The 14512-nt window shown below is 70.3% G+C and overlaps 1 protein-coding gene across 4 annotated transcripts; it reads right to left on the reverse strand.

Annotated features, from left to right (window-relative positions):
• Positions 1-422: 422 nt before the first annotated feature.
• TBX1 (T-box transcription factor 1) lies at positions 423-7688 on the reverse strand. 4 transcript variants are annotated; one of them, XM_070385672.1, is made up of 9 exons: positions 7450-7688; positions 6837-6944; positions 5368-5725; positions 3631-3732; positions 2858-3029; positions 2325-2480; positions 1687-1754; positions 1509-1609; positions 423-1231 (listed from the first exon to the last, which is right to left on the reverse strand). In XM_070385672.1, the coding sequence occupies exons 2-9, from the start codon at positions 6868-6870 to the stop codon at positions 762-764; spliced, it is 1461 nt and encodes a 486-aa protein (XP_070241773.1). In that variant the 5' UTR covers positions 6871-6944; positions 7450-7688; the 3' UTR covers positions 423-761. The 4 variants fall into 4 exon arrangements, with proteins under 4 accessions (XP_070241773.1, XP_070241771.1, XP_070241772.1 ...); XM_070385670.1 differs by having other exon boundaries at positions 6837-6947; XM_070385671.1 differs by having other exon boundaries at positions 6837-6947; positions 7385-7688.
• Positions 7689-14512: the final 6824 nt, after the last annotated feature.

Genomic DNA, 14512 nt, shown 5'->3' on the forward strand with positions numbered 1-14512 from the left:
CTGCCTGTTTCTGTCTTTCCCGATCAGAGTCAGGGTTTCTTCCTTTCCCAGCCCCCAACGGACAGTGTCCATCCTGCTCGACCAGGACTGTTATCCCAGCTTCCATGGAAAAACAGGACAGGCACCGGTCCTGAAAACGGGCCACGGGCGGGACCCGGGCCCTAGGCAGAGGGGCAGCCGCCAAGGCAGGAATGTAGGCCGGATGCACACCTGGAGCTCCGGCCGCGGGGACCGCGAGGTGGAAACGGGGGGCGGGCCGCGCGCGGGCTCCAGGGCGCAGGGCTGGGGCGCGAGGCAGGGACCCCTGGCCCTGCGGCCGGCCTGGCCGGAGAACCCGCGGGTCCCCAAGTCCGGCTCTCCCCAGACACCCCGCGCGATGTAACCCGGCGCAAAGAAACGGACACTCAGGCAGCTTCCAAAAGAGGCGAAACCGTTTATCAAGGCGGCGCCGGCGCGGTATCTACAGTTTATCTACAAATATCTACAAGTATCTACACCACACCGCCTGCAGACGGGAGTTCTCGGGTCGTCCCGCTGCAGCGGCCAGACCGGGGCGAGGGCGGGGGGCGGGAGGGCCGGGGCCGTCGCGGCCTCGCCGAGAACAATAAATACCACTTCCTTCCCGCGCGCACCGCGCACTTCGGCGCTGACGGCGCGCCCCGGGGGTTCCGGGGCCGGGGAGCGGGGTCCTCCGGCCGCCCTGGGGCTGGCAGGGGGCGGCCCCGCGGCCGCGTGGCCCGGGCCCCGGGCAGGCGCGCGCACTATCTGGGGCAGTAGTCGTAGGAGCCCGGCGGCGCGGCCCCGGCCGACGAGTACATGCTGGCGGCAGCGGCGGCGGCGGCGGCGGCGGCGGCCGCGGCGGCGGGGCTCACAGCCGGGTGGTGGTGCGGGTGCGCGTGCGGGTGCGGGTGCGCGTGGAAGCCGTGGCCGCGCAGGCCGGGCAGCGGGTAGGGCGCCGGCCGGCTCTTGGCCCCGAGGTAGTGGTCGTAGGCGGCGGCCGGGTACTTGTAGGGGTGGTGGTGCAGCGGCTCCGACGCGCCGGGCGCCTCCAGGCGCAGCTCGGGGTGCGGGGGACTGGGCCGGCCTCCGGGCGCACCGGGCAGCGGGACCCCGGGCCCGGGCAGCGCGGGGCTGAGCACCCGCGCCAGCAGCTGCGGCGGGTGCGCCGGGTCCCCGAGCCCCGCCGGGCCGCCCGCGTCGCGCTCGAACTCTCGCCGGGCCTCGGCCGTGTCTGCGGGGAGGGCCGACGGCTGAGCCGCGGTGAAGCCGGCGAGAGCGCGCCGGCCCCCGCCCGGCGCCCCTGCCCAGCTCCGGGCCCTCCCCAGGGGCCCGCGCCCGCCGGCGGGCGGGGCGGGGTGGGCGGGCGGACGCAGCCGTCGGGCCGACGGGCGAGTGCGCGCTTGCCCGGCCGCCGCAGTCGTGCAACCGCCGCGAAGGCCGCGAGCGCCCCTGCGGCGCGGGCGAGGCCGGGCGCGGCCGCCCGTCCGGATCCCACGACCCCGGCCTACCTTTCTCCGCGCCGTTGGGCTGCGTGGGGGAGGCCACGGGGTTGCGCGAGCGGGCGAACGCGCTCATGATCGGCAGCGCGCCGGGCCTGTGATTCCGGGGCCTGCGGGAGGGAGGCGGGCGGGGTCAGGGGCGCCAGCGGGGCGCCCGCGTTCTCGCGCTCTCCTGGGGGACACTCACCAGTCCTCGGGGTCACAGTCTCGGAAGCCTTTGGCGAAGGGGTTACTGGCGATCTTGAGCTGCGTGATCTGCGGGAAGCGGGCACTGGGCTCGCTCTGGGGGCCGCGGGACTTACCCGGAGGGGAGGGAGCCGTAGCAGCGCCCGCCACTCTCCCCTCTGCTTCTCCCCCACTCCCTTCTCCACCAGAAACGGGCTGGAGCACACCCGCTCCCTCCCCCGCAGGGGGCTGCACCTCTCCGCGGCTGGGGAGCCCTCCTTCTGGCTAAGGAACTACTCCTCTTTCACACCCGCAAGTGCCCCCCAGGCTGGGCTAGCAATGCAGTTAGGTCCACCCCCGAGCCGCGAGGTCTGGACTGGAGGGCACCCCAGGCATCTGGGTAGACCGCGCATCAGGCCCCCAGTGGGAGCTTCCGGAATGGTTTGGAAAACAAACTTTCAGGCTTCAGAGATAGCTGCTGCTTGAGGGGTCAACCTGATAGGAGGCTGGTCCGGACAGCAACACAGAGGGGAGGAGGGTGGTCTGAGGCCGCAGGGGCGGGTGGGGGGGGGTGGGCTCCATCCTGGCGGGGTTTCCCCAGGCAGCCACTGAGAATCACCCCTTCCCAGGGGTGCTGAGCGGGCTGCCCCAGGGCCTCACCCGGTGATTCTGGTAGGCGGTGACTGCGGTGAAACGTGTCTCCTCAAACACGAAGGTTTTGAAGTTTTCCTCCGCGTACTTCTCGCTGTCTTTGCGCGGGTCCACGTAGACCACGTGGAAGCGTGGCTGGTATCTGTGCATGGAGTTGAGAATGATCTGGAAGAGAGGTGGTGAGGGCCGAGCTCAGCTCCGCGGGGCCCAGACCGGCAGCGCACTTCCCTCCCGACAGCCCGGCACAACCCTGCACTCCCCCAAGGAGGCCAGCCTCTTAGGAGCCTCACCGCCAGATTCACAAGTCTGCTGCCCACCGCCCCACCCCACGGCCCCCCATCTTTTCCAGGGAAAATGCCTCCAGCAAAAGCCCAGAATGGGGTGAAGGGACCAGTGCGGCCCTCTCTCCCAGGCCCAGGCCCCTGACCCGTGGGCTGGCTCTCCCTGATCCGTCCATCATTCACACTCTGCCATGGCACGGGTCAGCAGGGACTTCCTCAGCCTGCCCGGGGACGGGGGCGGTAGCTCGGGGGGCCACTCACATGGCCATTGTCATCCAGCAGATTGTTGGTCAGCTTGAGCTTGTCGAAGGAGACAATCTGCTTCATCCACTGGGCCCCCTTGGCCGGCGAGTCAGGGTGGTAGTGCACGCGGCCCGGCGTGGCGGGGTCTGCCTTCCCGGCCACCAGCCAGGACGAGCTGTGGAAGGCGTACCTGGGCCGCGGTGGGGGGCAGGGGCCACGACACGCCGGGTGAGGGCCTTGCCCAGGGAGCCCGAGGTGCCCGAGGCTCCCACGGGGCAGATGGGGGGCTGCCCAGGGGGCCGCAAGGAAACCATCCCGACAGGCGGCAGGAAGCGCCAGCAGGGAGGCGGCCGGCCTTGGCGCCACGATTCGCTGCACGCGGGTCCGTCCGCCAGCCTGCAGCCTCCCGAGTCACCAGCCGGTGCGGCGGGGAGGAGGGGAGCCTGGATCTGGCCCGCCAGGGCCTAGGGCGCAGGGCGGACCGGGCTCTCTTTATTAATTGCTGTTAATTGTCCGGGCGGCCAGGCCCGCCCAGCGTAATCTCTCCCGGCCACCCCACCTTTCCTGCCGGCTCCGGGCCGGCGTCCCGGGGAGGGGGTGGAAAGGGACGCGGACAAGGCTGGTGGGGAGCCCGGGCACGTCTGAGCCCCCTCAGGACCAGTCCCCAGAACTGCTGGGGGCGAATGAGACCTGTGGGGCGGGGGCTGGCGGGACCGGAGAGTTGGCCAGCGGTCACCAACGAGCATCCTGGGCCGCCCGCCTCCGCCCGCCGGGCCGGGCCGCACTCTCACCGGTAGCGCTTGTCATCCACGGGCACAAAGTCCATGAGGAGCATGTAGTCAGCCATGGGGTCCATGCCAAACAGCTTCACTTGGAAGGTGGGGAACATGCGCCTGGGGATGGCAAGACCCCGTCAGCTCAGGACTGGAGGACAGGCCTCCAGCTTCCAGTGGCCCAGGATGCAGCCTCCGGCCGGCCGGCCAGCCAGGACCCTGGTCATATCTCCCCTCACCCGGCTGCCTGACCGACCTGACTAGGCCCCTGCCCCACCAAGGGCGAGTGGATGGCAGGACAGCCTCTTGCCCCCCCACCCCGTTAGAAACACAGAAACGGCTAACTCAGCGTGCCAGCCGGGCCTGCAGGCCCTGACCTCGGCTTCTGGCTTCTTACTGCACCTCCACCCGCGCAGACCCGGCCTAACTGACTGCCGATCCGGCAGTCTGGGGCCGGGTCAACCCAGGGGGCCACAGCAACAGCAGTCCCGGGTCCTGGGCCGTCAGCAGAACCGCCCCCCCACCGCCTGATCTAAGCCATCGCTTTAAGCTCCCGGCTGGAACAAAGTGAAAGCAAGGCGGACAACCGGGGGATTCCAGGAGCCCCGGTGGCCTTGCCGCGGAGTCTGCGCCTGCTTCCCCGGTTCCCCGCAGAGGCCGAGCTGGGGAGTCCACAGCCCTGGCCCTGAGGCTTCTCGTCGGGTCCTGGGGTTCTCCCCATCCTTCCTCGAGGACACAGGCAAGTTCCCCAGACACAGCTACTCCAGGCTGGCCTGGCCTGTGTTCTTGGGGTCCCCTGAGCTCCGACTCGTCCTGCACTCAATCCCAGCTCGGGCCGATGGCCGCCGGCTAGTCCAGCCCCGGTGCCGGCTGCCGGCTGGGAGGACAGCGTGCCCCCCGGCCCCCGCCCGCCTGTCCGGCTGCTGCCTCTTACAGGCACCTCCTCTCGGGTGGTGGGCTGACGCCAGCCCTCCTGGACAAGCCTCCCCTACCGCCCGCCCCTGCAGGCCAGAAGGGGCTGCAGAATGCTGGCTGGGCTGGGTGGAAGGCTGAGCGCCCAGGGCCAGCAGGAGAGCCTGCAGAAGGCCGCGGGCTCCCCGGGGAAGACGCCGTGACAGGGCAGGAGGAGCCCCGCGCGGGCTCTGCAAACAGGCCCTGAGCCCTCCCAGGCCGTGCGGATGCAGAGCCGGTGTCTCCTGTGTGCATTAGACACAGACCGGCACCCGCCTTTGTCTGCCGGTCACATCGGCTGCATCGCAAAACTTGTTCCCCTTCTCTCCGGGCCCTTCAAACAAACACAGGCCAATGGAAGGCGGCGGCCCCGTCAGCAGAGACGTAGGCCTGAGAAAACGGGGTGGCGGCCTCCCCATAACACAGCCCGTCTGAGAGCGTCTTAACTGTCCCAGAGCGGTTCCGACCCACTGCCCCGTTGCCGGGCGAAGCCTCCAACTAACCCGGGTGGACTGAACTAGGGAACCAGAGAGGGGAGTTTCCTCTGAAAAGTTTGGATCCACTGGGATCCGCCGGCTGGCGAGGCCCAGAAGAACTGAGCCGGCCCCTGCCTCAGGCCAAGGGTGTCCCGGGGCGGCGGGTGGACTCCAGGACTCCATGCTCCTCCCCTGACCCCTCCGCCGGTTCCCCAGGCGCCTGTCGCCGGAGCCGGGACCCCGGAGCAGAGAAGCCGGCCGTACTCCCGCCCCACTCGCCGGCCCCTCCAGGCTGGGGCGGCCCAAGGCCAAGGAGGGGCGCCCTGACCTGCCGGCCTTGGTGACGATCATCTCGGTGCCCAGCTGGTTGAACTCGTCCCATAGCGCCTTCATCTCCAGCTGCACGCTCACGCTGGCCACCTTCGCGTTCTTCTTCACCGGCGCCTTGGCGGCGGCCACGCAGCTAGACCCGGGGCCCTCGGGCTCCGCGGCGCTGCTGGCAGCCCCGGCGGCCGGCGCGAACGGGTAGGCGTGCGGCGGGCCCGGGGCGCCCGGCGCGGCGGCGGAGCACGGCTCGTAGCGCGGCGGCGGGGGCTCGCGCGCGCCGTACGGGTCGGCGCCCGGCGACGCGGCGCCCGGGAAGCCCCCCGCCGCCCCCAGGCCGCTCAGGCTGCTGGCCGTGAAGGCTGCAACGTCGCAGAAGTGCGAGAGCTGCGTGAGCCACGGGCTGGACACGGCGGAGATCATGGCCCGCGGGCCGCGCGCCCCGCCGAGGTAAGCGCTGCCCCGCGCCCCGGGCCGAGTGGCGGGCGCGCGCCGCCCGCGCCGCCGCCCGCGGAGCCGCCCCGCCCCGCCCCGCCCCGCGCCCCCGCCCCCGCCGAGACAATGGCCTCCCGGCCCCTCCCGCCCCGCCCTCCCGGCCCCCGACCGCCCGGACCGGCTCCCCGGCGGCGGGCGAGCGCGCGAGCGCCCGCCGGCCGCCCTCCCGCGCGGCGCTGCCCGCCCGGGCTCCTGCAGTCAGTCGCTCCCTTACCTTTGTTCCCCTCGCTTGCGTCTGCCCTCCGCATCCTCCGATGCCCCTGCACTGTCTGCCTCGCGTCTCTATTTCTGGTTTATTTTCCGCCTCTTCCTCTTTTTCCTGCTGGTCCCTCTGCGCTTTGTCTTTCCTTCTAGTCTGCCTGTCCCCCTCCTCTCTGTGTGCGTCTCTCTATTATTCGTGGCTTTTAACTTTTTTTTTTATAAGTTAAGACCGAACTCCTTCCCTCGGAGTTACTCCTTTCCTTAAGACTCGACTTTCTCAACTTCTCCTCCGCACGCTTCTCTTTGGTTCTGGCCTCTTCGTCTCCTTTTCTCTTTCCCCTTTTGGGTGTTCTGTTTTCCTCTCCTTTTCTCCAGCTCTTTTCCTCCTGCCGTCCCCTCCTGCTGTCTCTCTCTGCTTCTCCGAGTCTCCCGGCTCTCTGGGGCTCTCCTCCTGTCCCCCCACCTCTCCGAGCTCTCTGTCCCCCGCTGCCAACTCCCTCTGGTCCGTCTCTCCCGTCCCCCTCTGACCTCCCACGCCCTCTTCTGCTCTGGGCTCAGCTGCACGGATCTCTGCAGCGGGGTCCCCAGGCGAAGGGGGCGCAGGATTGGGGCAGGATGCCGCCCTTCCTCTGCGCCCCAGAGTCCAGGCTGGAAGCCGGGCACTCACCCCGCCAGTGCTGCCTTTTCCGTCTGCCCCGATCCCCCTAGCCCTCTTTGCTTGGGCCCCAGGGGCAGGGGTCTGGCAGGCCTCTGCCCAGACGCAGCGGGGAGGCTCACCTTCCATGTCCCTGGTGACGGTGCTGAAGTGCATGCCGGCCGGGGATCCCAGCGGCTTCACAGGCTCGGAGGACCCAGGGGCCGGATGCGTGGTGCGTTCTGTGGCCTCTGCTGCAACCAGAGAGGCGATGCTGAACGCGCTGGCCCGGGGAGACAGCGGGCCCCGCGCGTCCATAGGCGCCCGGCGGCCTGGCCGGCGCCGCCTCCGACTGCATGCACCCGGCCCCACGGAGGCCAGCCCAGCCCACGGCCCGGGGGTGGGAGCCCGCGGTGCCACTCACTGCCGCGGCCCCGTGCCCAGGGGACATGGCGTCACGGCCCCCCACCCCGGGCCAAGGGGGCCCTGGTGGGTGGAGAGCCCCGGGGGTGGTGCGGGCCCTCCTGCATTTCAAGCTCCCCGGGCCTTCGCCTCAGCTCCCAGGGGCCTCTGTGGCCAGCACCCCGGGACCTTCTGCGCCTCCCCAAGGCCTGGCCTCCCTCTGTACAGCGAAGCCACCAGCTTCCACCGCCCCGAGGGGAGGCTGCAGCAGGCGCCCCCAGCCCCATACCCCGGCGCGGGGCTCCAGCCGGGCCCTGCCCTGTGCTCCTCCGGCCTCCCCAGCTGCCCCTGAACCTGGGCGTGGAGAGGACCGTCCAGGCTCCGGCAGCGGCCACAGGTGGAAGGCCCCAGGGCTCCAGGGTCGTCCTTTTCTCGGTGCCCAGGGACAGGACCTGGCCCCGCGAGCGGCTCCCGGGCCCCTGTGGGCGGCTCACAGTCGCGCCCGGGGACCCTGAGCCGAGGGACACCGCCCAGGCCGCCTAGCCCGGGAACCGAGCGTCACGCGCACCCGCGCACCGCCCGCCCCTGGCCGGGAGGCTTATACATCCGGAGGGTGGGCAGTGCCCGCTCCTCCGACCTCCCCGAGCACCGGCCGGGCGCAGGGAGGGCCGGGGGCGGGGCCTGGACTGGCCGAGGGAGCCGAGGACACGTCGGAGGAATTCAGGCCGAGGCCGGGTCCGGTTGCTCGCTGCCCCTCGCCCGCCCCGCGGCCAGCCTGCCCTTCTAGAAGGCCCGGCTGCCCACTTGGGCCTGCAGGCCCAGGCTTCCCGGATGCTAAGCCTGACGCGGCCCGCCCCTGCCCGCACCTCCTGCCTCCGGGGCCGCCTCTGCCCAGTTTGGGGCCTCCATGGCCGCCCAGCCCAGACGCCCCCCTTGCAAGGCGCTAGACCTCTGGGACCCAGGACTTGCTTGGGCCCTGGGCTGAGCCTCTGGCCCTCAGGCCTGTCTCCAAGGCCTCTGCTGCTTCTCCTGGATGGAGCGGGAGGCAGCAGCCTCTCTGGGGGTTGTTGGATCCCCAGGGTGGAGGGCGTGCTGGCCCAGAACCAGAGAGGGGTCCTGGGAGCCGCTCCAGCTGGAAGCACGGGGCTCCCGGGCCTGAGGCTCAGGACTGGCGCAGCCTGGCGTGGAGGCGGTGAGCACGTGGGCCCTGCTGTGTGACGGGGTGGGCGACCGTGACCTCGTGAGCGCTGAGCCCCGCCCCTCCCCCCGGACAGCCCCTGCAGCTCTGTGGACCAAGCTGGGAAGGCGCGATGTTGCCAGGGGGGTGCCCTCCCCACGGGGTGGTCATGGCCGTGATCTGTGCGGCCAGGAAGCAGGTTCAGGGAGTCGGGTGATGCGAGAGCAGCTGGGCTTGGGCTCCCCGCCCCCTCCACCGGCCACCCCCGCAGCAGGGCCAGCCAGGGGCCTCTAGAGCCCAGGTCGAAGGACCAGCTGGCAGGGGGGCTGCTGCTGCAGGAGGCGAGCGTGTGCTGGCGGTCAGCACCCAGAGGGGCGCACGGGGCGTCCCCAGGGGCACTGGCGGCGGATGGGCGGGCTGTGCGAGGTCCTGGTGTGTGCGGGTGCCCGTGGTTGTCCCGTGCACCTGAGGAGTCTTCCCGTATACCTGGGCGAACACTGGAAGGCAGTGGGCAGGTGCTGAGTCCGAGGGAGAGGCCGGCATTGGGAAAGGAGCAGAAGTGAAAGTGAAAACCCCGGGGCCTCTGGAGTTGCAGGGTCAGCCTCCCGGGCTCTGTCCTGAGGGCCCTGGCCCTCTGAGGAGGAGTCTAAGGTGGGAGACAGGAGAGGGATCCTCTCTTCCCTCGTTAACCCCTTGGTGCCTGAGCTGGGACCTGGGCAGCCAGGCCAGATGGGGAAGGTGCAGAAGGGAGTGGGCCAGATCTGGTTAAGAGTGCGATGGACGAGGTCAGGGCGCTCCTTCTGCAACTCACAACTCTGCTTCCCCCGCTGCCGCTGCCCACTCCCACCACCACAGGCCCCGAATGCAGCGGTAGTGCCAGGCCCAGCTGGAACCCAGCTGCAGGGGCCAGAGATGCTAAAGATCCTGCAACACTCTGGTCACCTGACGGGAAGGGCCGGCTCATCGGAAAAGACCCTGATGCTGGGAAAGACCGAGGGCAGGAGGAGAAGGGGACGACAGAGGAGGAGATGGTTGGATGGCATCACCGACTCGATGCACATGAGTTTGAGTAGGCTCCAGGAGTTGGTGATGGACAGGGAGGCCTGGCGTGCTGAAGACCATGGGGTTGCAAGGAGTCAGACATGACTGAGTGGCCGAAGAACAAAGGGGACCGGACCCCTCAGAGTTGCCACCTCCTGCGCCCCAGGGGTGTGCGCGCCCGTCCCTCCCGGCCCCCCGCCACTCTTCACTGCGCCCACCCCGTGCCCTCGCCGCCCAGTGGGAGCACGTGCCCTGCGGTGCCCCCCGCACGCCGCTTACGCGCTCCCTCACCTGGGCTAGCATGGTTCCCTTCCGCCTCGCTCCCCCTGCCGGCCGTGCCTCCGAGAGCGAGAGGTGGGAGTCGGGCTGGGCGCCACCAGAGCCCAGGGAACCAAGAGCCCCTCCACCTGGGACGCGGGCGGAAGACGACCCGCCTTCCCCACGCCAGTCAGCAGGATGGAACAGGATGAAACCACATTACAGGCCCTACGAGCGAGGCTCGCATGGACGCCCAGCCCAAGGTGGGGGTGGGGCCAGAAGGGAAGCTGAGAGCAGAGGCAGCTTGCGGGAGGGAGCGCGCGGCCACCCCCTGCTTCTCGGGGCTGCTCTGGGACGAGCCCCAGCCGCACTCACCCTCGCCCCCAGCATCGTAGCTGGGAGGTTCAGTCCCCAGCTCTTGAGGGGCAGCCCGGGGCGGCTGGGCGGCACCCAGCTCCTCCCTGGAGCACACGTGGGTCCCCAGGGGAGCCAGCAACACCGGGGTCCACACGTCACTCCCACCACCGAGCAGGCACATCCACGGCGTCCACCCCGGCGCTCTGCGCACCCAGCCCTGGGAGGACCGGCGGGCGCTTGGGTGTCGCTGTGCTTGAGTGCTCCGGGACACACGATGGGCTCCACCTGTGCCCCCTGCCTGGGTCTCTGGCCACAGCGGGGCCCAGGGGCCAGAGCGCAGAGCTGGGCAGCAGCTGCCACAGCGTTCCGGAAGAGCGGGCCGGGCTTTCCTCCACCCGGCTCCTCTGTTTCAGGACTGGTTCGCCGGAACGTTCCCCACGCCCGCAGTTCCCCTGGCCCCGCAGGAGGCCGACCCCAGAGCAGCCTGCACAGTCACTCCCCCGCCGGGGGCAGTGTAGGGTCTCGGGAGGCCAGCGGGGATCAACCTTCGCTGGAACTGGGGTGTCTCTCTCCTCCTCCTCTCCTGCCCTCCCCCGGGTGCCTGCTCAGGACCTTGGCCCCTGGGCACGTCCTACCTGCCTCCCTCCAGCCAAGGTGCTGCAGCTGCAATGCCAATAAAGGCGGCTTTCTGGGTGGCCCTCGTGGGCACGAATGGGCAGCGACCCAGAGCCCCGGAGGCGGGCGGGAGGCCCCCTTCCCTAGCGTGGTAGAGGCTGGAGGAGCGGGAGAGGACTCTGGGCTCTGCTTGCATAGGGAAGCGGCGCAGTCTGAGCCGGGCTCCCACACACCCAGCTCTCGGCCTTGGGGTCGCCTGTCGGGGAGGGGGAGTACAGAACTTCAGGCCCCAGGGCAGGGCTGGGGCTGGGAGGAGAGGCTGGCAGGCAAGCTGCACCATTCATCCCGGGTGAGGGCGGCTTCCCTCCGCTGCACCCACCCTCCCCCCACACCCCATCCCCTCCCCCACACCCTCTCCCACACCTACCCCTCCCCCACCCCTCCCCCACCCCATCCCATCCCCCTCGCCGCACCCCATCCCCCCTGCCCCCACCCCCACTGACCTAGTCTCTTGTGACACCACCGGGGTTTGGAGAAACCGCACTCCCCAGCCAGCCTGGGGGCTCCTTGCCCTGGCACCAGGGGTAGCTCTGTTGGCCGCTAATTGCCCCCAGGCCCTTGGCGCAGGGTGCCCCCAGCTGAAGCACGTGTCCCTGCCAGCCCCCCGGGGTGGGGGGCTCTAACTCTGAGGTCCGGCGGGTGCCCCGTGACGGGCCCTGAGACCCAGGTGTACACTGGGGTTCACGTGCGGGGCCTGAGCATCCGAGGAGGTGCTGGTGAAGGCTGGCACCACAGCAGCCTGGTGTGTGCTCCTCACTGGCTTGCAGGTGTCTGAGTGGGGTGAGCTGAGCTCCTGTGTCTGGGGGGCTGCCCCCACCCCTTCTACGGCATCACCTGGAGCTCTTCCTGGCCCCTGGGGGCGGGTGACTGCAGTGTGAACACAGGGCAGTGACTGGGGGGCGGACAGACAGCACCGAGCGGCTCACAGCGCTGTGACCCCAGCCCCTTGGAGCCGGGAGGGTCGGTCGGGTCTGCGAGGCTGGTTGCACCTCCGACCCCACCCTGAGGGTGCTCCTTCCAGGCCCAGGAGGACAGAACGGAACCGGAACCGGGAGACAGTGAGGAGGGGCTGGGCCGGCCAGACCCGGTGTCACCACCCCCCCAGCAGGCTGGAAGTCCGCCACGGCCGGGCCCTCTCCGATTTCTGGGCCTGTTGATTTAGCTGCCCACTTGGCGGGAGGACCCAGCTGCCTGGAGAGCTGGCTGTCCATCTGTCTGTCCTCTACTGCCACACCGGCCCCTCGACCCCAGGCGCTGTCAGGCAGAGACGAGGCTCAGAGGCCCCGGGGACCCTAGATTGAGGCCCTGAGGCTTCCGCCTCTGTCATTGGGGGAGGGGCAGGCCCCGCTGGGGGTCTCTGCTGGGGGCGAGGGGCAGGGAGCTGGACGCCTGAGACCGTCTCCTCAGGCCCCTCTGGTGGGCGGGGGACCTGGACTGTGCACACGCCGGTGAGTGTACACTCGCCACACACGTAACACACCCACAGACGTGCGTGCACCCCGCACACTCTGTCCCACACACGCGTATAGCGACACGGGCCGGAGCGCGCGCATGGGCTCGTAGAACACGTACGCACAGGAGCACGTGCAGGTGTCCCCATGGCCCCCGTGGGGAATCGTCACTGTCCGGGGCGCTCAGCTCAGTGAGTCGGGGGGCCTCGGCCTCACCCGGCTTGGATGAGGTCCGTGTGGAGCCCTGGGCACCCCGAGGTGAAGGAAGGTCCGAATGTCTCGGCCTGCTCTTGCGGGTTGATGTCCTGAAGGTGATGCCCTCAGACCGCCCTTCTTGAGGGCGGGTCCGATGGCAGGGACAAGGCCCTGGGCACCCGGGACAGGAGCGGGTCACTCTCCGGGGACCTTGCCAGGCAGGTCCCCAGGAGGCCAGCCTCCCGGCTCAAGCCGCAGGCCTGAGTCGGGCTTGGTGGACAGGTGGGCTCCGGGAAGCAAGACTTGGGGGCAGGGCTGATGGACAGTGGCCACCGGGCTGGGCCCAGCACCTCTGGTTACAGGGCCGTAGCCTAGGGCTGTAACTCTACGTTTTGAAACTTAGAGCAGTTAGACTAACCAAATATGTCAGACTGGGAATTTTCATGAGAGGCTTGATCCAGTTGGTAATTTAAATTCAAGCTGTTCTCGCTGCGACAGCCCCAGGCAGGAGTCTGGCCTGAGTTGGTGAAGGGTCGGCTCCAAGCTCGAGCCCCCTCTGCGTTCCCCAGGGCGACCTTTTGCCCAGAAGCTGAACCGGCACAGAAGCCTGGCTTCCGAGCACTGTGCCCACGGCCCCGGGCAGGCTGCCTCACGCTCGCCTCACCCGGTGCCTGGGGGCTGACGGCAGCGGGCAGGCCGACTGGGCCGGCTGGGACACCGTGCGGGCGGCGGGGACGCTGCTGTCGCGGCGGAGTCGTGTGAAGGCAGAGGGGCCTGGGTGGCGAGGCTCCAGGGCCTGGACCCCTGGGCGGCCGGGCCTGGGGGGGCGGCAGGGGCAGCCAGGCCCCTCGGCCGCGGGCTCGCCCAGGAGACGGCGGGGTCAACGTTTTGAAGGGGATGGGCCTCTCAAGCTGGCCGAGCTGGGACGGACGGTGTGGCCTGCAGCCAGTGTGCTCCCCACACCTCCGGACCTGGCTGAGCCAGCTCCCCCGGCTCCCAAGTGGTGCTGCTCTGCCCAGGCCCACCACCGCCCAGCCGGCCCCCCAGGACCGTGGCAGGGCGGCCGCTGCGTCTGTGGGCCTGGGGACTGGGCAGGAGTTCGGGGCGGGGGCGCCTGGCTCTACCCCCAAGGCCCACTCGAGTCCCCTCCGCCCGGCTTCCCTGCCCGGCCCAGATGTCCACAGTGGCCCTGGGCTCCCGTGTCTGCGGGCGCCGCCCCGCCCCGCCGCAGCCAGACAAATCCCTTTCCTCCTCCGCAGCTCTGCAGAACCAGGTTGGAATTTCTCAAAAGCAAACAGCTCAGAGCTGTGGTTTTGGGAGCCGAGATTCCTCCTGTCTTGTCTGAGGCAGCATCAGGCAGGCTGGACGGGGCCCACGGCTGAGCCCCTGGGACTCCACGAGGACCGGCCCGGGGCTGCAGCCCGCGCTTGGGCAGAGAGGACCCCAGATGTGGACACAGCCTGCTGTGGGGCCGCCCGCGGGCCGCCGGCTCCGTGGGTGAGCACGGGGGGGCGGGGCTCATGGCGCCAAGGCTGGGTGCGTGGGAACATGGGGGTGGGGGCCCCCCCGGAGAGCACCTCGAGGGGCCCGCGGGCTGGGCGAGGGGGGAGGGGGCTCTCGCCAGGTGGTCGTAATCTCCTCAGTGAAATAGGAGTCGGGGTGGGCGGGGGTGGCGGGCGCCTGAGGGGCAGGAGACAGCTGCGGGGAGGGGGCGGCCTGGGGCCCTGCGCGCGGGCCCACTCCCACAGGCGCGGGCGTCTGCTCCCCCCGCACGACCGACCCTGCGGCCCACGAGGCTGAGAGGCTCTGGGCTACCCCCAGGGCCGGCCCTTCCCACAGTCTCCCCTGAAGCCCCCCACTCGGGCCGTCCGGCCTCACCAAAGCCATCAGGCCCCTCGGGGGTCCTCGTCCGCGTGCAGGGCGCGGGGCGGGCCTGCCAGGTGGGCACCCTGAGCCCGAGGGCCCGGGCAGGGCCGGGTGGATGCCCCATCCAGCGAAGCGGGTGCTTGGCACCAGCTGTGCAGACAGACAGACAGACAGACGCAAGCTTTCACCAGCCCCTCCTGCCGGGGTGCCTGCCAGAACCCAGAGCACGGGCCGCCCGCGCTGGGTGGGGTGTCAGCGGGCGCCGGGCTGTCTCAGGCCTGGCTGGGATCGGCCGGGCCCCGGGGCCAGTGGGAGCCTCCGAGGTGCCGCCTGAGGAGACCGAGGCAGCCCTGGCCAAGCCCATGTGGCATGCGGGCGTCTGCGGCCCTGGCCTGCC

Source organism: Bos mutus, chromosome 17 (genome assembly GCF_027580195.1).
Source record: "Bos mutus isolate GX-2022 chromosome 17, NWIPB_WYAK_1.1, whole genome shotgun sequence".
Taxonomy (NCBI): Eukaryota; Metazoa; Chordata; class Mammalia; order Artiodactyla; family Bovidae; genus Bos; species Bos mutus.

Excerpts from the sequence above, each read along its gene's own strand:
- TBX1 (XM_070385669.1), bottom strand. The coding sequence starts at position 5,786 with ATGATCTCCGCCGTGTCCAGCCCGTGGCTCACGCAGCTCTCGCACTTC. Across the intron at positions 3,733-5,367 it reads ATCGTCACCAAGGCCGGCAG|GCGCATGTTCCCCACCTTCC; the intron begins GTCAGGGCGCCC and ends TGCCATCCCCAG. Across the intron at positions 2,481-2,857 it reads TGCTGGATGACAATGGCCAT|ATCATTCTCAACTCCATGCA; the intron begins GTGAGTGGCCCC and ends CCTCTCTTCCAG.